The 22,658-nt window shown below is 38.9% G+C and overlaps 1 protein-coding gene across 2 annotated transcripts in view; it reads left to right on the forward strand.

The window, feature by feature from the left end:
- Nucleotides 1–21,959, forward strand: part of LOC121373413 (perlucin-like) — a 30,934-nt gene extending 8,975 nt beyond the window's left edge. Inside the window, exons 1-4 of one of the 2 annotated variants that reach the window (XM_041500058.1) lie at nt 7,140–7,293; nt 9,948–10,042; nt 11,578–11,671; nt 21,632–21,959. In XM_041500058.1, coding sequence (XP_041355992.1) covers nt 7,146–7,293; nt 9,948–10,042; nt 11,578–11,671; nt 21,632–21,855 — 561 coding nt within the window. In that variant the 5' untranslated portion in view covers nt 7,140–7,145 and the 3' untranslated portion in view covers nt 21,856–21,959. Of the gene's footprint in view, nt 1–7,139; nt 7,294–9,947; nt 10,043–11,577; nt 11,672–21,631 lie in introns of those variants that run through there. The other variant, XM_041500059.1, reaches the window with a different exon arrangement.
- Nucleotides 21,960–22,658: the final 699 nt, after the last annotated feature.

Here is a 22,658-nt window from a genome sequence, read left to right on the forward strand (position 1 = left end):
TGCTGGAACTTTTAAAATAAAGCTAACTTGCCAAAAGTTATATAATAAATAGAAAAGTTCATGTTTTTTTGTCACATATGATTTATTTCTCATCTCGTGAAGTTTGCAATCATATCACACTCGTCGCGCAAGTGCGAGTCGTGAGATATGTTTGCAAACTTCACTCGATGAGATATAAATCATATCTGACAAAAAAACATGAAATATCCTCTATATTGTTTAGAGCTGTCAGAATTATATCTACTAGTATCTACTAATAAATGCACAAAAATAGATACTACCTAAACATTTTTTATAATACCAAACATGTAATTTGGTGCCTCGAATTTGTATTTAAAAATAAATTAACTACATATGAAAAATATGAGAAGACTTTGTGGATAAAGGCTCATATAAAATGCATGCGGCGCGAGTGTGTGGTCTCAAAGATAACTACTAACCAGTAACAACTAACACACTGTCCTGAACACACAGCCCAGATAGTTGAGGTGTGTGTCCAGGACAGCGTGCTTGAACCTCAATTGGATATAAGCACGAAAATAATATAAAATTAGTGAAATGAAATGCAAATCGGCCAGCTGGAACGTAGTTGGTTTAAGCAACAGACACAACAGTCCGACCGCACGCATGCGCCGCGTCCAATCTATATATGAGCGTTAACGTACAAACGCAAATTGTGACGACTGACGTTTAACATTGCAATGCAGCTAGCAAATTAAGTCATTTCATTACAATGTTTATAGGCATGACGCAATGATAAAAAAAAAATATATAATAGTTTCATTGGAAACACAAAAACTGATGAATATTTCTTCCGCTAAGCCGCCATTATTGAACTTTTAATTATAACTGTCATAAATAAATAAAGAGTAGGCCCTATGTGACTTCTAAATGGTTTGTGTTTATAATAGCGATGATTGATTATAGTAATAATCGAAACAAAATGTATTACCGATTGTGTTGTAGTGATGTGATGGGCTATGGGACGTTTCGTACCCGTTTTGTTTCGTCCCTGGACGTTTCGTACAGACTACCGTTTTAAACCCTACACGTTTCGTACCCGTTTTGTTTCGTCCCTGGACGTTTCGTACAGACTACCGTTTTATACCCAAGACGTTTCGTACCCGTTTTGTTTCGTCCCTGGACGTTTCGTACAGACTACCATTTTATACCCTAGACGTTTCGTACCCGTTTTGCTTCGTCCCTGGACGTTTCATACAGACTACCGTTTTATACCCTAGACGTTTCGTACGCGTTTTGTTTCGTCCCTGGACGTTTCGTACAGACTACCGTTTTATACCCTAGACGTTTCGTACCAGTTTTGTTTCGTCCCTGGACGTTTCATACAGACTGCCGTTTTATACCCTAGATATTCCGTCCCCTTGTTAGGACACGTTTTATGTTGAATTGTACATGCATATTGTTTGATCTGTCTTAGTTGTTCACTTGAGGGATTTTAACTGGACTTTTGTTTTTCTTGCAAGGTTCACTCATGCTGACTGTGGACACGGAAAGTCAGTAATTAAAGAAGACAAAAACAACCAAAAAACCATGTTCCTTTGTTGCCCATATGGTTAAAAATATCTTGGTACATATCAAAGTGATACGTCCTACTAGAACGCCAAGTGGGGTGTAACACCTCGGCGTCACACGATTGGCTCATACTATGACCTTGCCGGATCTATCTTTGCTTCACCTTTCATGCATCAGCTGTTTTCATTGACAGTTTTATACAACTAGGTAACTCGCTATAGCTCTTAACAACTGAACATATTTTACTCGGGACATAAACATGATAGTAAATGGATGCTCGTTTAACACCCTATAATTATCTATTGGTCCTTTAAATGCAGGTGCACGTTTTATAATGAATTATATCTGCGTCCTAGGCCGTTGCGAGGCGATATTTGATCAGTCCACGTGCAAAATATTTAAATAATGTGTATGACATAATTTCGTGTAACTAAACAGTAATATACCACACAAACAGTTATGTTTGTAATATTTTTATTGACAATAACAAATACTGTATTAAAGATTAAACTATTAAAGATTATTAAATAGTATATTAAATATTTAGAAATTACGGTCTTTTCGTTCCCGCAGTAAGCATGTTTGAATTTTGTTGGGAAAAGTGCAATAAGCAACTAAGACAGACCAAAAAATATGCATTGTCAGTTCAACATAGAACGTATCCAGGGGGGCGAAACGTCTAGGCACGAAACAAAACGGGTACAAAACGTAACATAACGGATGAGATGTGTCAAGCTGGATCAACTGAGTACGTTGTCACCCTAACCCTAATCGTCTAAAAATAATTTATATAAAATTTTCGAGTTCAGAATGTCAGTCAGTGTCTGTGTATTCGGTGTGTTTCTGAAGGTATGAGAGAGAGAGAGAGAGAGAGAGAGAGAGAGAGAGAGAGAGAGAGAGAGAGAGAGAGAGAGAGAGAGAGAGAGAGAGAGAGCCCCCGAACCCCCCCCCCCCCCCCCCTACGCCCCTGAATTTCTTTATTATCCACATTATCCATAATATATATATTTTTTTTTAATAACAAGGACCATATCAACACGTTTCAAACATAGCTAGGAGACGATGAAATGACGTCATGCTGTTAAGCGATTACATTGAGCTACATGTAAATTAAATTAAATTACGACGTCGCTTCCCAAAATTACATTTTAGGAGAGAAGACACTTTTTGCAGACTTATAGAACTCCTTCTTGGTAGGCTACACGAATGGCATGTTTGTGTAATGTGTCTGATAATGAAGAGAAGGATTCTTTCTGCTGAAACAATAGTCTTGGTCATGCTTCAGTTACAGACGTTATTGGACTGTTCAAGTATATTAAAACGATCAATGATAATTATGGACAAAACCCCAATGTGCAGAATATATTATTTCAAACATGTCCAACACTATCGTGGACAAAAACATTCAAAATTGTGTTTAATGGTAAGCTTGATCGATTAGCATTCCTTTGACGTTATCAGAAAGAGGATAGTGTCACAGATGTTGTGGGATGCTTGATGGACTGGTATTCCTACCTGTTTCCATTTCCCATAAGGTAGGCAAATATAAGCTACTCGTTCCGATAAACAGCAAGGGGTCTTTTATATGCAGCATCCATATACAGGATAGTACATACAGGTACCACGACCTTTCTTACCCTAGTTGTGGAGCACTGGTTGCAACGAGAAATAGCCCAATGGGTCCAGGCCCACCAACGGTTAGTAATCTTGAACCGTTACACACCAGACGAGCGCTATACCACTGGACTAAAGGAAGGAAATGTTTTATTTAATTCAACACATTTATGGATATATGGCGTCGGGCATATGGTTAAGGACCACACAGGTATAAAGGGAGGAAACCCGCTGTCGTTATTTCACGGGCTACTCTTTTTCGTTTGGCAACAAGGTATATTTTATAAGCACAATTCCATAGACAGGATAGCACATACCACGGCCTTTGATATACGAGTCGTGGTGCACCTACTGGAGGTAGAAATACCACTGGACTACGTCAAACATTGATTTATTCATCATCGGCTATTGGATGTCAAACACATGGTCATTTGGACACTCATAGAGAGAAAAACCCCTACATGTTTTCATTAGAAGCAAGGTATCTTTTATATGCACCACCCTATAGACAGGATAGCACATACCACGGCATACGATATACCAGTCGTGATGCACTGGCTGGGACGAGAAATACCCTAATGGGACCACCGACGGGGATCGATCCTAGACCGACCGCGCATCAAGCGAGCGCTTTACCATTGGGCTACGTCCCGCCCCTGTAACAAAATGGTCGTACTCAAAATGAGTTTACAGCTGTCGTGTATCCAACACGTATCCAACGGCTGGCGATGTTGAACATGAGATGACCATGTGTGAACCTCAAGTATAGCATATTGCATATTGACGTTTCTGATTGGTTGAAACATTCTTCATCCGGGAATAAAACACCTATTTACTGAATCCGTTACCGGAGAGTGGTGCTTTTAGATTGCTTGCACCAGATAGGAATTGAATATAGCAGAGTCACACTATCGAAATAACACCTTCAGTTTGCTATTTGACAAACCATATTTCATAATATGATAAACGCACATACATTTATGCCAATGCAGAATGTTTTGAAAATTAAACAATTTGTTTTGTTTAACGACACCACTAAAGCACAAGAACAACAAAAAACCCACACAAAACCAATATGTATGTTATGTTACTAATAGGGTGAGGTTAACTACGAAGCAATTTGTTGAATTTCAAGTACATATTATGGTAACTATGTGAATCGTCATGAGAAACCGTTTGTTTAGTTCAATGACACCACTAGAGCACACTGATTTATTAATGATCGGTTATTGAATGTCAAACATTTGGTAATTTTTTTCATAGTTCTATTTAGGAAATTCGTTACATTTTTCCATTAGTAGCAAGGGATTTTTTATATGCACCATCCCACCGACATGGTAGCATATACCACACCTTTTATACACCAGCCGTGGTTCACTAACTGGAACGAGAAATAGCCAAATGTACTACATTTTTCCATTAGTAGCAATGGATCCCACACTGACCGCACTTCACGAGAGCGCTTTACCTTCTCTATAATGAATGTTGGTGGCATCGTCCGTTACACAGACAGTCCATACCAAACTTTTCTTAGGCCTTTCATATTTCACTTGTGGAACGAGAAATAATCCAGTGGGCCGTCTGACCGAGACTGATTCCATACCTACCGCGCATCAGGCGATCGCTTTACCACCGGGCTACCTCCCGTCGACAAGACAATTGATGTCTTGACGATATTATATTATATATATATATATATATATATATATATATATATATATATATCCTAAAAGGCAAAAGTTATTGTGACACACAAAAGACAAAAATAATTGATGATACGTTTTTACTGCCGTGTATGAAACGCTATAACATGGAAAGAGAAATGTCCTAAGGCATGGAAACGAGCAATAGTCCATGAAAAGGGCGCACCTGCCATATGATAATGAGCCACATCACTAGATGGGGTCCAGAGCGAAGTTCGCACAGTCACTAGCGAGTGTGTCCTCCTTGAGGATTGATGCAGGCCTGGGACCGTCGTCTTACTGAGGCCACTAAAAGGTGGAGAAAGGGATGGTACGGGCTGTGAGGGTTGCTGGCTGGAATCTGTTTCGCTGATCCGTGGTTCGGATCCATGTGTCTTGGCGAGGGGTTGTCACGGGTGATCGGCCGCTACGGGGACGGTTCCTGACCTGGTTGTTTTGTTGATATCGTTACCATAAGTGTCATATGGTGTTTCTGTGGACGTTGAATTGACGTGCGACGTCACGCTGCGAGGTCCCAGGTTCATCATCCCTATGACTTGGCATCTGTCATTTTCACTGCGGCGTGGTACGACGAAATTGCATCAAACAGTTCACTAATGGTGTTTTTTTCTGACTTCTGGACGTCTGAAGGCTGCACAGAGTGGCAATGATCTGCGACTGAACTGGCCTTTGATTGTGGACACTGGGCAGCATTTCTCCCGAATATTCCATGTTTCTTGCACAAAGCATGCAATCGCTGCAACAACTGCTTGGTTGCATTTATTTGAGCTGTTTCATGCACATTTTCTTTGGTTTACATCCATAAATCAATTCACAAATGTATTACTCCAAACAATCCATGTCGCAATAACTTTTGCCTTTGAGTATATATATATATATATATATATATATATATATATATATATATATATATATATATATATATACCAACTGTGGGACGTTGGCTGCAATGGAAACGCATATCACGCATCTCGTAAACGTTCTGTCATTTAAAACACAGACAATTTGTATACTAACTGTTAATAGAAGAACAACTTATCGACAAGAGTCGACGATTAGACAAATGGTCAACAACACTGCAGTCGCTAGTGTCCATTGTAACACTAGTGGTTAGGTGAACATTAGTGGTGTCCTTACTGGCATCGGTGGTGTCGTGGTTAAGCCATCGGATATAAGACTAGTTGGTGCAGGGTTCGTTGCCAGGTATCGGCTCCCACCCATAGTGAGTTTGAACGAATCGGTGGGTAGGTGTAAGACCACTATACCCCTTCTCTCCCACTAACCACTAACACACTGTCCTGGACAGACCGCCCAGATAGCTGAGGTGTGTGCCCAGGACAGCGTGTCTGAACCTTAATTGGATATAAGCACGAACATATGTTGAAGTACGTAAGTGTGGCCCTTTCTGGCCGGTCTACAGGAAAACAGCTATCCTCAAGACTGGTTCTACAATGTTAAGCATGCACAAGTCAGAACTCCGTGGATTTTATTTATAGTCCAGGAGCTAAGGCCCACATATTTAAGGCTATCATCCACTTGTTGAGGAAAGCAAGACACTTGGTACCTATGTTCTATGACATAGTGGGATTCATTTGAAAGTGGTATTCCAAAAATAGCTTCCTCTGGTGGCCGCCATTTGAATTTCAAAATAGCCACATCAGCATATAATAACTAGGTCATCCTTGCGTCTAGCCTAATATGTAATTGGTTGATATAAATGTGTTTAATGTTATGCTTTAGAAACTTTTCTTTTTCTGTGTTTTTTGTTTCGTACTTATATCCAATTAAGGTTCAAACACGCTGTCCTGGACACAGACCTCAGCTATCTGGGTTCTCTGTCCAATAACAAAGGACGTGTACATTATGTAATATAGACGATATCGGAGATGAGTTTCATTATATATTTATATGCAATAAATTCAAAGATGCGCGAATATTATTTCGTGAAACCTAATGTGATCAAAATGTGTATGTGTATATATATTTATCTGTTATATGTATACAATCCTCTGATACGACCAGTTGGTGGCCTTGAGGGAAATAAAGGTCTGTTATGTTTTGTTAGTTGTTAGTGGTTACTGAGGGAGAAGGGGGAGTAGTGGTCTTACCCCTACCCATTGAGCCCTTAAGAACTCGCTCTGGGTGAGAGCCGGTACCTGGCTGCAGTCGCCGGTATATATATATATATATATATATATATATATATATATATATATATATATATTGGCACCTTCCTACGCTCGTGCTGTTCCATGCATTTCACAATATTCAAAGTACGCTATCGTTGTTAAACAGATGACATTCACACCGATTCTTAATTGTTTTAGTATAAAAGTTGTCACTTTCCATTCAATGATCATTCACCGCTCTGTGACCAATATGCAGGCAACAGCAGTGTTCGTCGGTTGGCTTCTCGTACTGACTTTACTTTGGCAATTTACAGGTAATTATTTTTCTCTTGTTTAAAAGCTGTAGTCGCCGGCATTGGTTTATTATTGAACCATCAATATTAACATCGACGTGCCAAGTTAATTACAGTGAAAACGTGTGCTATTATTTATGAACATGTGTATTTGATATATTTATACATCTATTTACATTTGCATGCACACAACAATATACAGTCAAACCTGTCTTAAGCGGTCATACATGGGAGGAGATAAAAATGGCCGCTTAAGATAGGTGGCCGCTGTTTACAGGTTGCCACATATAGAGTTTTTAAAACATTTTTTGTTGTTTCTTGTTTTACCGTCTGTACTGCTAATTAGCAGATGTTTGCTTCAGTTAGCTATAAATTAACTTTTGACATGTCACCTCCTTCAGAAAAAAATGCACCTGAAATGTATTAAATTAACCGTTCTCAACAAATTTGTTTTCTTTCTCCATTTAATAACTTAATTCCTACTTCATGCGGCGTATTGTCATTCTAAGGGAATCTATATATGTCAAGTGTAGCCTGTACAGAGGCAGATAGATGCATTCCAGAGTCATACTTTCTTAACTGATACACTGTTGAGATGTCGTGACTGAATGGGTACTACTATTCCTGAAGGTGTGAAGATCGGTTATTTGCTACACCTAATCGCTGTTGTTAAAATATCCCTTTTATATAACAGTAACCATTTAATATTGGCACTTAATACAGGTATGTTAGCGATTTGGGATCCGATTTCCGTGGCCGCTGGCTGCGTTAGACAGGTAACCGCTTATTACAGGTGCATTTACATTGTAAATCGTTTTGGGTGGGAAAAGGTGGCCGCTTATGGCAGGTGACCGCTGTTTACAGGTGACCACTATGCCAGGTTTGACTATATATATATAGGTGTAGACAAAGGCCATGGTATGGGCTGTCCTGTGTGTGAGAAAGTATATATAAAAAAGTATCTTGCTACTAATGAAAAATGTAGCGGCTTTTGTCTGAAGACGTGTAAGAATTAGCAAACGTTTGACATTCAACAGCCGATGGTTAATTATTCAATGTGTTTACATCTTTTTTTTCTTCTTTTTTCTTTTTTTTTGTATCTGGATAATATTGAATATGAAGATAGTTTATAAGTCAGTATATTTTCTATAGTATTCAAGCATAACTGCAGAATCGGAATCATTTGTCTTGTCTACCAAAGCCTTTAGAACAATATTATACACCTCTGCTGTTTTGACCCAAATCTTGTCGACAATTTTAACACAAATCAGCTTTTGAAAAAATTTATTTGTAATTGCTCCAGATTTTATACTTACATTCATGTTCAGGGGTATTGCCAGTTGATTCAATTTTTATGATGTGATTTACTGCACTCTTTGTTTCGAGAAACTTCAAATCTATTTTTTTTAGACTGAATATAATGAGAGTTTAGGCATAATATACCTGTGATATAGCTACAAGGAAATATTTGTAGAATAATGAATGGATGGAGGAAGGAAATGTTTTATTTAACGACGCACTCTACATATTTCATTTACGGTTATATGGCGTCAGACATACAATTAAGGACCACACAGATGTTGAGAGAGGAAACCCGCTGTTGCTACTTCATGGGCTACTCGTTTCGATTAGCAGTAAGGGATCTTTTATATGCACCATCCCACAGACAGGATAGTACATATCACGGCCTTTGTTTCACCAGTTGTGGAGCACTGGCTGGAATGAGAAATAGCCCAATGGGTCCACCGACGGGGATCGATCCTAGACCGACCGCGCACCAATCGAACGCTTTACCACTGGGCTACGTCCCACCCCTACTAATGAATGAATGAATGAATGTTTAACGACACCCCAACACAAAAATAACCATCGGCGATTGGGTGTCACAAAATGTATAAACCTAATGTCCATTCCTTTATAACAATTTTGTGAGAAAATGATTTTATTTGCATTGCAAATAAGTAATTTTTTTTCACTCTCCGGGATATTTTAAAAATTGATATTTGTATATTATACACATTGATCGTCATAGGTGTTTTCCAGAAATAAGACTCAAAAAGCAAATTCATGCCTATGCCCTTGTAAAACTTCGCCACGCTATGTTTATTTTCATGTTGAGAGTGTTTAAATTTTAAGTAGCATCTAAACGAAATAGTAGAATTGCACACACGAGGAAGAAAGCAAAAAGTTGATGAGTATCTAAATATTTAAATATTAAAAATATTCTTCATTCATACATTTCAACTTATTTTCTTGTTTGTATCCAATTACAGTTCAAGTACGCTGTCCTGGGTATACACCTGAACAATCTGGGCTGTCTGCTCAGGACAGTGGGTTAGTGGTTAGTTGTTAGTGGTTAGTGAGAGAGAAGAGTATCTAGTGGTGTTACACCTACCCAATGTGGCATTAAAACCCATTTTGGGTGGGAGCCGGTACCGGGCTGCGAACCCAGTACCTCCATCCTTATGTCCGATGGCTTAATTTGCATTGGAGACACCACTTGAATTTGTCTTCGATTACCAAAAGGTTTAAAGAAAATTAGTATCGCTTTTTTTTTTTTTTTTTTTTTTTTTTTTTTTTTTTTTTTTGCCTCCCCCACCCTTCTCCCAAAAAGGGAGTCTGAATGCCTATTGCAAGATAAAACATTGAAATATTATTTTTTCAATTTTTTTCAGATGCCAAAAATTGTCAGCACGGTTTTGTGAAATATAACAAAAACTGTTACTGGTTTTCGCCGAAAAAAATGGTTGCATCGTGGGCTGAAGCACAGGTAAGATGTTTTTTAAAATTTGTTTTTGTTTTTTGTTTTTAAATAAAGTATATTGACCGCAGAAAACAAATACGGTAGTGCCAGGGTTGGGGTCTTGGAATCGCTATTTTACAAATATTTAGTATGTTAAACATGGAACATAAGTGAATAATATGTATATAGCACATTAATCAAACAATAAAACCTGGACATAGATACATTTAAAACATAGTTTATAGTTTTATGGGGTTAACAGAGAAGCTAGAAATAATAGAAATAAAGACAAGGAGAGAAAGAAAGAAGAAAGAAATATTGACGAAAAGGAAAAGTTAATTAATTTTTAAAAATAAATTGAAATAGAAAATAGTAGGGATAATGCATAAGATATAATTTAACTTAAAATCAAAAGATAATAGTAAAGGAGGATAGAAAGAACAAAGAGTGTTTGGAAGGGTAAGAACAATGTTGTGTACGGAAGAGAAGAAAAAACATTGAAAGAAAGTCAATTAAGGAGGTTTGCTTTGGACGAAATCTATTTCCAGATAAGCAAAATTTCAGCTTTTTTCAGGCCAAGGACTCCATTTTTATGGAATGTTTCATAGCTACAATTTTTAAAAACAATATATTTTTCGATATCAAATTTAGTTTTTAACATATTTTTAACGCTATTTATATTTAGCATTTGTTTCTTCTGTATTTTCATACTGTAGATATAATACTTGATGTTTATAGTTAACCAATTTAAAATTAAGGTAACGCTTAATTCGAAGGCCAAAATGAGAAAAAAAGTCAATATGTTTCGAATCTGGGTGTATCTAGCGAAATGGTACAAACACTGTTTTGAATCACAGTAAGTTTGCTTCCCACTTTTTCAGCTAGTTTCCATTCTATGAGCTCTATTGGGTCAATTTTCGCATCCATTTGATCTGACCTTCGAATGGTTTCGCACAGTAAGTTATTGTCTCTTTAAATGAACTCCTCGGCGCCTTTGCGTATTGTGACATACCACAGGCCTGATGCGCAGTCAGTCAAGGATCGACCCCATTGGTGAATCCATTGGACTATTTCTCATTCCAGCCAGTGTACCACAACTGATTTATTAAAGTCCGTGGTATGTACTATCATGTCTGTGGGATGGTACATTTAAAAGATCCCTTGCTACTAATGGAAACATGTAGCAGGTTTTTTCTCTTAGACTATACGTCAAAATTACCAAATGTTTGACATTCAATAGCCGATGATTAAATAAATGACTGTGCCCTAGTGGTGAAGTTAAACAAAACAAATTTCAACTTTGATCCATGTTTCATTTGTAATTTGTTATTTGTTGTATATTTATGTTGATCATCATTTACCTTTCACAGCTAATGGCCAATATGTTTTTAGTGCTGATATGTAATTACATATCTGTGTATTTATTCTTTGGCGTATCTAGCTATTTATCTAATATATTTATTCGCTAATATATATATTTTTTTCATTCAGGTATATCGTGTATGTTTCTCTACCTACTAATCTAATATATTTATTCACTCATACATTTTTGTTTGCTTCAGGTATATTGTAACTTGATGAATTCCCATCTGGCCATTATTACATCATCCCGCGAAAACAACTTTATCCGGGGACATCTGCTTCGGAAAGCCCATGGTAAGAATATTTATATATTTAGACTACAAAACAACTAAACTTTTTTATTTAACAACGCACTAAACAAATTTTAATTACGGTTATATTACGTCGGACATGTGGTTAAGGACCATAGGAATAGAGAGGAAACCCGCTGTCGTGACTCTATGGGCTACTATTTTCAGTTGGCAGCAAGGGAACGAGAAGTAGCTCAATGGGCACACCGACGGAGATTGATCTAAGACCGACCACGCATCAGCATAGCCGTTTCTACTGGGCTACGTCTCGCCCTACTTTTACAAATTTGAAACAGTAATTCTCAAGGAATGTTTTATTTAACGACGCACTCAACACATTTTATTTACGGTTATATGGCGTCAGACATAGGGCTAAGGACCACACAGATATTGAGAGAGGAAACCCGCTGTCAACACTTCATGGGCTACTCTTTTCGATTAGCAGCAAAGGATCTTTTATATGCACTATCCCACATACATGGTAGCACATACCACAGCCTTTGATATACCTGTCGTGGTGCCCTGGCTGGAACGAAAAATAGCCCAATGGGCGCAACGACATGGATCGATCCCAAACCGACCGAGCATCGAGTGAGTGCTTTACAACTGGGCTACGTCTCACCCTTCGTGTGATATTGACCTTGGCGTGCAGGTGCGTAACAGACTTCCGCCTTGAGAAAGAGCCCGTATTCCTGACCTACTTAACCTGGTCTGCTGTGGTATTGGCCTACTTGGACTAATCCAGATGTCCTTAGTCTGACCGTGGGCTGCCCCAGGAGTATAAAAAAAAGGTTCTCGTTGGCTTAATATTGCCCATTTTATCCATTCTACTCTTGCATTGTGAGAGCTGATTCATTCTACCCTTGCATTCCACTCTTGCGTTCCACTTTTTTAAAAGGGATGAGGACAGACGTAACTGCGTGCTCTCTCGAGTTGCTCCCCCACCTGGGGGGGGGGGGGGGGGTATGTGTGTGGGTGTGTGTGGGGGGGGGGGGGGGCTTATTGAAACATATAGAACGCTGTTGGAATACCGTGTCGCCTACACCGGGTCTCGGGCAACCGTGACCTTGGTCTACGGCGACCGGCAACCGAAGAAAGGAAGATGCAGGAAGAGGAAACGTACGCCATGGGTGGCACGGGGGGTGAGGGGGGGGGGGGCGCAAAACCGGTGGCTAAACCACCAGCGACGGCTCCTTCTGCTTCGTCGCTCAACGCCGATCCTGCAAAGAAGGTGAAGGAAGAGGCTCAAACCCCAACCACCTCAGACTTGCCAAACATGCCAGTGGCGGATCCACATACAGCAATGCGTTCAGAGCCGCTGCGGACTGGGACATATACTTCTACTTCGGTGCCGTCAACAAGAGGGAGGCGCTGCCCAACTGTGAAGGAAGTCAGAACAGCTGAAATCACCCATTCCAGTGGAAGAACCCTTGATTTTACACGGTGGCAAACTGAAGTCCAGTGACCAGCGGATGTTCCGAACCAACATCACGGAGCTCCCTCATTACAGACCTAACTACAAGCACGGAGGGGGGAGGTGCGGGGTGGGGGGGGGGGGAACTGGTGGCTAAACCATCGGCGGCGGCTACTTCTGCTTCGTCACTCAAAGCAGGATCTCAGAAGACCAGGAAGAAGGAAGCGGCACCAGACCACTCCGCAACTGATTGGTCACTGGCGCCTTGGGACCACTAAACATAACAATGTTCGAAGGACCTCCACAGGTGGCCCCCGTTGAGTCACTGGCCCGATAGGGTGCCGTTGGCAAGAGGAAGTCAACTACTCAACGGTGTGGGCAACCGGCCAAGCCATGCCCTTCTCTCAGCCAACCGCCGCAACCAGACCTGAGACAAGATGGACAGTGGTGACTTGAGGCCGGCAAGCCACAACAGCGATACCGCCGTCTTGTTAGAACTAACATCGAGGAAGTCAGGCAGGTGTTCAGTAAGCCGAAGCATAAATTCAACAAGCAGTTACCAACTAGCAGTGCAGAAGGTACTTCGCCCTGCACAGTCACGCTCGAGGAGCGACGTCCGGTTTTGTGCGTTACTGTTAGACGGGGAGGCCTTTACCAACAGGGGCAGCTACTCACCTTTGTGGACAACGTGACGTCCCATAGGATTTTCAAGATCATCTGTGGAAAGGATTGTTCAGCCATTGTCAAACAAGTAGCGTCCTTTGTTTACCGCCAGCACGTGCCTCAGCTGCACGTCACCAATTGCAATGGATCACCTTAGACGACAACATCCCTACTACTCTCCTTCGCCCCCTATCAGTATGGACTTTTTTTTATCAGACTTAAAATGTTTTGGCAGTCATTTCAAAAACTTTGTTTATTGTTTTCGTAAATAGTCTGACGTACTTTATTTTTGGCAGTCCATCTAAATTGCTCAAATCACCTTCGAAATTTGGATGAGCACGCAGACATTTTGTTTGGCCTTTAATTGTTACCAGACTTGGTTATCATCAACTCTGCTAAATTTTCCAAACTCTACCCACATCTGGAAAGACACACATCCCCCTAAATACCATTCAGGTCAGTCTTGCGATGTCGGATCAATAATCAGTCCCATGATGACATCCGTTCAGATTACAGAAGGGACACTGCATGAATCTCGTCTGGTTTTGATGGTCTTCCTGTATGACACAGGATACTACAGATTTCAGTTCTGTCACAGTCATACATGACCTTGAAACAGTCTTTCATCTTCTGTCATTGGTCGAGGTGAAGAAAAATCCCTTTTCTTGAAGGCTTGACCACGTCAACACACCACTACCAGTGACGAATGTCCACTCACGCAGTGTTTTTGTCGACACTGACATGGACATTGGCACCGAGGTGATAGAACATTCTTCTCATCTTTCTCTTGCTTTAATAGTTTCAGCTATTTGACTTTTACAGGTACTCAAACCTATTTGACTTTTACAGGTACTCAAACCTATTTGACTTTTGCAGGTACTCAAAGATACGGGCCCTAACTCAAGGCGGAAGTCGATCACGCACATACATGTCAAGGTCGCATACCTGCACCGAGGTTATTGCCTCCTAACACATACCAATGTCAAGGTCACGAGCAAGTAGGTCATGACCCCATATAGGTCCTGATATTACTTGTATATATATTTAGCCCTAAAAGTGAATACCGACTGAGATTTTAGCAACCATATAAACAATTTCATTAGTGATGTGAAGCATCACTATATTGATGATTATACCCAATTAAGGTTCAATCATTCTGTCCTGGGCACACAACCAAGCTATCTGGGCTCTTTGTCGAGTCTACTTAGTTAGTGGTTAGTGAGAGGGAAGTCGGTGTAGTGGCCTTACACTTGAATGTGAACGTGAACGTACTGGAATGTGAACCTAGTGCCTGTCAGCCTTGAGGCCGATGGCTTAATCACTACAACACTGAGGCCGATGTGTGCATCATTAGTGTTTCATTACTTACAACCAATAACAGATAGATAGATATAGATATGTAGATATATAGATATAGATATATAGATATAGATATAGATATAGATATAGATATAGATATAGATATATATATATATATATAGATAGATAGATAGATAGATAGATAGATAGATAGATAATATAGATATAGATCAATTTAATGCTGTTAATTACTGAACTATACATATACAAATTAAAATGCACAATTCAACAACTAACGTTAACTGGCTTCCAGAATAGTCTGAACATGTATTATCAGATAGATATGTACATTTCCATAATAAATAACAGAACAATCAAATTTGAAAACAGTGGAATTGTTGGAGAAAACTAATTCTATAAAGTATAATGTATATTTATGTTTTAAAATTATTTATGGGTACATTATATTTACAAAATATATAAAATTGATTATTATGTTAATATTAATATTAATACGTATGAACCCATTTCATAATGCATCATTTATTGTATCCTTATGTGTTTATTTCATCACTATGTCGAGGGGTTAGTGCCAGAACCACTTATTTCCATTCCACTTCAATCTGAGAAAACTGCACTGGAAACTTTGGAATGCACTTAAAAATCGGAAACTTTTGCTATATATTTTGCTTTTTAATGCTAGCAGTTATTTGTTTAGTATAAAACTTTTTGTCTGCTAATAATAATAGATCATGATGTAATTAGATGAATAAATATTTAATTTAGTCTGACTCCTGGAACTTGAACACAAACAGCTCCAGCCAGCATGCCAGAGCAAGCTATTTTATAAACAATTTTTTTCTTACGGTATAGCATGTGACAAATTGTGTGAAATCTCAAGTCAAGAATAATGTTACCTTGCAGTGAGTCCAAGTGGCATACGGTAAACTTTCCATTTCGCCGCAGCTCTGAAACACCTAATTGGGTCTGTGTTGTTAATACTTTAAAAATGTACTGGAGGCAGGGAGTAATTGTAAACAATAACAAATTATCTCTGGATGACAGCCACTGGCAAGGGTCAGGGGTGTTTCCAGCTGTGTGCACTGTAACCTTTTCCTACACTGGGATGGTGAATCTGGCCCCTTGGTATTGTAGCAGGTTACTAGAAGCACTTAACAACTTTAGAAAAACAATTTGTGAAACAAAGCAAAGCCTTAAAACCAGTTATAACATATATATTTATACACTAATTAAACACGAAATGTAAGCTGTCAGAGTAAACTGCACCATATCTGTAGTGTTGAGATACTGACTGAATTTATAATGTTAATTTAACAGTTAAGATAAGTTAATACATTTAATGATTTTTAATACATAGTAATTTAACGAAACAAAATTAATAAAGGGCTAGTAACTATATTCAGCATTTTTCTTTAAAAGTTTTCATTCATTGTAAAGTGTCTACATTTTGACATGTTCTAAAACAAATGTTCTTCAACTTAATGATTTAAACAGCAATTTAGAGAGAATAAAATGACAAATGTGTTTACAATCAATGTGAATGATTCCTAGCAGAATGCTAAAAAAAACCTCATTGTGTGCAAGATGTTTGCATGTAACATGGGTCAGATGTTACTGAAACAATATTTAGAAGTTATCTGTGATTAAAACTTACTAAAATAATATGGCATTAACAAATAATTACTACAATTCTACTGGTCGTTAATTCATTTTGTTGAGTACATTATATATATGCAAGTAATACTATTTAAGGTAACTGTGTTGAAACCAAAATCTATTGATTGATATACCTTAAATTGCACAGATATGCATTGGCGTATCCGGGTAGCCAGGAATTGGACAGAAGAGGACCGTGCCTTCTCAAATATACGTCTTTTCCACAATACCAACTTCTATATTGCATGTCGCCCGATAACATGTGAAAAAACCAGTGCCAACTATCCCCACTCCACCCCCCAACACCCCCCCCCCCCCCCCTCAATATAAAATCGTGGCTATATATATATATATGCGCCGTTAAGGTCTGTTGACTAGTTGGATATTGGCATGGATGGGAAAGAAATATTTAATGGCACGCCAGCACATTATATTTTCAAACCATAGTTATCATATGTCCTCTCTGTGAGGTATTTCGACACTTGATCTATAACATGTAAAAGGAAAATTGTTACCAGCATAGTAGCTGCTTCAGCAAAACAGCGACAAAATATCATTTATATGCACTTCCCCATTGGCAGGAAAGTACATACCACAATCTTTAATGTACCAGTTCTGGGCACTGGGTAAGGTAAAAGCCGATGGGTCCACTAAGGGTAATCAATCATATATCTACTTGTACCACTGAACTATGCTGACATGGGTGATATACTGTATGCGTGTACAGGAATGAACTACTCTTCTAGTCTTATCATATACTCTTCAAAAGAAGAAACGCAAAACCACATTGTCGTAACATTTGGAGAATTGATTTAATTATTGAATGGTGAGTCCGATAATTACCAAATGTTGCAGGATTGTTCACAATTCACTCTATTCCATTGTGATTAAGTGATAGGACACACCACCAAGGTCAAGGTCATCTGGAGTCAATACCGGGTGTGGCCTCCGCGTGTGTTGACAACTGCCTGGCACCGCCTGCCCATTGAAGCAACCAGAGTACGGATGACGTCCCGGGGGATGGTGGCCCACTCGGCCTGCAAGGCTGCTGCCAGCTCGAGCAGGGTCTGGGGCTGTGGTTGTCGCTGTCGGAGGCGTCGGTCCAACTCGTCCCATAGATGCTCAATTGGGTTCAAATCCGGTGATATCGATGGCCAAGGAAGGACATTAATGTTGTTGTTCTGTAGGAAAGCCGTTGTGAGACGTGCTGTGTGAGGCCTGGCGTTGTCATGTTGGAACACTGCGTTGGCGTTGGCCATAACTGGAACGATGTGTGGCCGGAGGATCTGGTCAATGTAGCCCTGTGCATTCAGGTTGCCCTGCACGTGCACCAGGTCAGTTCTGCCAGTGTGTGAGATGGCTGCCCACACCATGACACTACCCCCGCCGAATCTGTCCACTTCCTGCACGCAGTTTGCCACATAACGTTCACCACGACGCCTATACACGCGACATCTTCCATCATGACTTCGGAGCAGAAATCGGGACTCGTCACTGAACCACACCTGTCTCCATCGCAGTTGAGGCCATTGTCGATGAATCTGGCACCACTGCCGTCGGAGTCGGCGGTGTTGTGGTGTTAAGCTGACACCTCGAACTGGACGTCTGGCACGAATTCCTACCTCACGTAGGCGGTTCCGTATGGTCTGGTCGGATATCCTGCGCAAACCTGGTATTGCTGCGGCTGTGGAGGTGGCAGTAGTCAATCGTTCCCGAAGGTGGCGTACCCGGATGTAGCGGTCCTGCCCGGGGGTAGTGACCCGTGGTCGACCGGATCTAGGGAGGTCACGTGTTGATCCATGTTGCTGGTAACGGTCCCACAGTCAGGAGATGGTGCTTGGGGACACATGTAATGCCCTGGCAACGGCCGTTCTGGATTCGCCTGCGTCTAGTCGGCCGATGGCATTGTTTCTCTGCGGTTCACTGAGACGTGGCATGTCCTGGATTGTCAACTGTCGGCCAGATACAGAGGCCAGGCAAGCGAACACCCCGCACTTTTATACTGTCGGTGTTCATGTTGCACGTGCAGACAACGCACGTGCAGTGGTGACATGGTTTGCACGTGGCTGCGTTTTTGCGAATATTCACATTTTGGAACTTTATTGTACAGTAGCTGCGTTTTATCGAATGTAACCGTGGGAATGTGTTTGGGACATGCAATGACCTTATATTCACAAAGCATGAACCGGTAGGAAACATAAAATCGGAGTTATAACCCATTTGTACCCTTTTGCGTTTCTTTTTTTGAAGAGTATATATCAATTGCAAATACATTGCGGTAATTGTAGATTAAAAATAAGACACATTTGCAGGTATAGTTTTATGTTTTGACTCTCAATGTTTTGAAAACATTTTAATTTGTTCATTGAATAAATATTGTTGATTAAAATATTTAATAAATTGATGTTATAATAATGATAACAGTGAATGCTATTAAGTACACTGAGACCAGGTGTACAAATATCTAAATACAGTTTAATGCATTCGTCATCAGCATTGATCTGGTACGTGATTAAGTATAATGTTTTTCTAATGCGCTCGCAGATTGATATACATACACACATTTTATTTAAACACACTATAGCAGTAACCACTTTGTGTTATAATGACAAGAGATCCCTCATCATTTGAACATCTGAAATGCTACAATTATTCCAGTTAATGTAGTAATATCTAGATATTTTAGCCCAGAAAATATGAATGTGCATACATTTCAACTACTACAATGAACAATATTTATTATTAGTATGCATATTTATTTGATGTCATTTACACAATGGGGTAGCTTCTTCTAACCAATTAGTTATAATATGAACTACCATGAATGGACTCTGATTTAAAGAAAAATGTTTGACCTGTATCTACTAATTCATTTTCAGCTATATGTCAAATATTAAATAATGTTTATAAAATATACAATGACTAGAAAAGTTACAATCCTGTGATGATACCTTCGAAATAATATAAACTAATTTCCTGTTAAGTAAATTAAAATATTTTATTGTGTATGGCCATAAAACATTTTATTTTGCATATCATATTCAAATTGTCTACACAATACAGACATAGCTAGTTCATAATTTTTAACTAAGGTTGTTGCATATGGGAGTCATTTAAAAAAATAATAATAATAATAATAATAAAAAAACTAATAAAAATATAAAAAAAATTTAAAAAAATATATATATATATATATATATATATATATATATATATATATATATATATATATATATTTAATGACGCACCCAACACAACTACAGGTATGTGGTGTCAGACATGTGGTTAATGACCACAAATATATTTTAGAGAGGAAACTTTATGGACAACTATTTTTTTTATTAGCACCAAGGGATCTTTAATATAGGCATCATCCCACAGACAGGACAGTACATGTCATGGTCTGTAACACCAGTTGTGAAGCACTGGCTGGAACGAGAAATAGGCCAATGATTCCACTAACAGGGATCGATTCTAGACTGAACGCACACAGGCCAGCACTTTACTACTGGGCTACGTCCTACCCCCGGCAAATTAATTTAGTTATATGTTTTGTTTTTCTCTAATACACATAGTAACTATTCAAACTAAAATAAGGGAAAATAAAAGTTTCTTCTGTAGAACTAAATGACCTCTGCAATCACTTCTGATCAAACTATTTACATAACCGGCATTTATTCAGCAACTAGTTAACAATGCACACATTTTACCACATTCCACTACCAGCCCCCCCCCCCCCCCCCCCCCCCCCCCCCCCCCCCCCTTCATTGTCTGCAGTCCATCTCATATTATCACCAACGGACCGGTCATCGTGATGCGTAAACAATTAATTCTAGCTACATCTGCCAGAGTTGTTATTTCTTTGTAAGCCAAAACACCCAGCCAGATATAGTTTACATAAAACACCATCGCTGGAAGTAAATATTTAGAGCTAGCATGTGTCATTAGCGTATCATGCGGTATGGCACCTAGTATTCAATCTTCTCACACAGTTTACAGCCCACCACAATCCAATGTTGTAAGCTAACAGCTGTGGGTGATACTACAAAATTCTAGAGAGAATAAGATAGTGCTGAAAACATGGTTTTGGCCTTTTGCGGAAATGGAAATAAAAGATAATTGGTTTGGGTTCTGATGTATAAAAGCATAAATAAATAATTGATTTGAATGAGACATTGTGAAATAACAGTACACCTTCCCACGATGCTGACAAGGTGATTAACTCATTTTTGTATAATTCGCCATGTAGTGGGTTCTGGCACTAACAACTCGATGTATCAGTACTATATTGTATATTTGTGTAGTGAAATAATAATAATAATAATAATAATAATAATAATAATAATAATATAATAATAACAGACTGCGTTTGTCAAATAATCATTTGACAGAAAATGTTGAACATTTATTTTTTTAACTATCAGTAGTATCTATTCATAACCAAATCTAAAGTTATTTGTATTTGATTATTTGGCTGATAGGACTGATATTAGATTAACCCAAGGTAAATTCAATTATGCTTTTGAACGATTGAGACCAGGGCCCGTGCTTATAAAACATTTAGAGTCCCAGATTCAATCTCAAATGACGTCACACACATGCAGTTTGTATGACGTTGCCGTGACGTTACTGTCTCAGAGTCTATTAGAGTCTCGAGTCTAGACTTTAAACGTTTTGTAATCACCAGGTATGGGTCCATATTTTTGATCTTATCTTAGGGCTACGAAATCGTAAAATCATAGTAGGCTATGACGCCACTATGACATGTTGTAGTGACGTAGAGCCTACGATCGTTTCAACATTTCGTAGCGCTAACATAGCTTCCAAAATGTATAGCAAAAAAGGCTATGTGCTTCTAAAGTAAAGAAATCCCCAAATAATAATAGTTTAATTTAATTTTTGTTTTCTTAGGTTCTATCTACTGGATCGGGGCAAACGATCTTCAAGCTGAAGGTCATTTTCAGTGGATGTCAACAAAATCACGTACAACTGTAAAGTACACCAACTGGAATGCAGGCCAACCAAATAATGCAGGAGGGTCAGAAGACTGCGTAGACATGAGACGCAATTTTGGCTTCCGCTGGAATGACTGGGGTTGTCACAATAGAGCAGGATTCATCTGTGAACAGTTTTAGATGACGAATCGTGAAGCAGTATGAAAACAACACCTGTGAACTCTGATGACTGGGTTGTGTCATGTCGCGTTTTGGCTTTGTCGCCATTAAAATAGAGATATACAGGCCTTTCCCCAGAATTTTTTAAGGCTCTTACATTTTTAGAATCAGTATAACACAAAATAAGTCGGGTAGTGGGTTGAAAATAGTTAAGTGTTTGCCTTTAATCCCGCTAATCATGCTCTTTTTTTAAAAGTAACCCATCAGTTCCCCACCCCCAACAATTTCATAATTTGTGCCATGTTGTTGCTGTTGATTTCAGCGTCGTGTTAAATGCTTGTTGTGATTTCTGCTTATGAAATACCTAGGCTAAGAATGCCGACTTCACAAAAACCTTCAAGGGACATTCCTGAGTTTGCTGCAACTTTTAATATGTTATCGACTAACAGAGCCTTTTTATCGATTGTAATTACATATCAAATATAGTTTCTGCATAAAATATTAGTGGCTGTATATTAAACGTGTTTCTGATCGTTCTAATATTTTTACTAGGTTAAATTTTATTTCCTAAAATATTATTTTTTCGTACGTACGAAATTATTTGCACACAGAATCTAGTTTGGGTTTGTTATAAATATTAAGACGACCAGAAACAAATTGAATATACAGACACTGATATTCTAAACAAGAAAATATATTTAATATGTAAGTTTAATCGTAGAAATATTTTATTTGACGGAAACATCGTACATGGCAACAAACTCAGGAATGTCCCTTTAATAAAATTAAAATTTACGGTCTTTTTAAAATCCAGCTAACTTATT

The sequence above is a fragment of the Gigantopelta aegis genome, chromosome 5, assembly GCF_016097555.1.
Source record: "Gigantopelta aegis isolate Gae_Host chromosome 5, Gae_host_genome, whole genome shotgun sequence".
Lineage (NCBI taxonomy): Eukaryota > Metazoa > Mollusca > Gastropoda > Neomphalida > Peltospiridae > Gigantopelta > Gigantopelta aegis.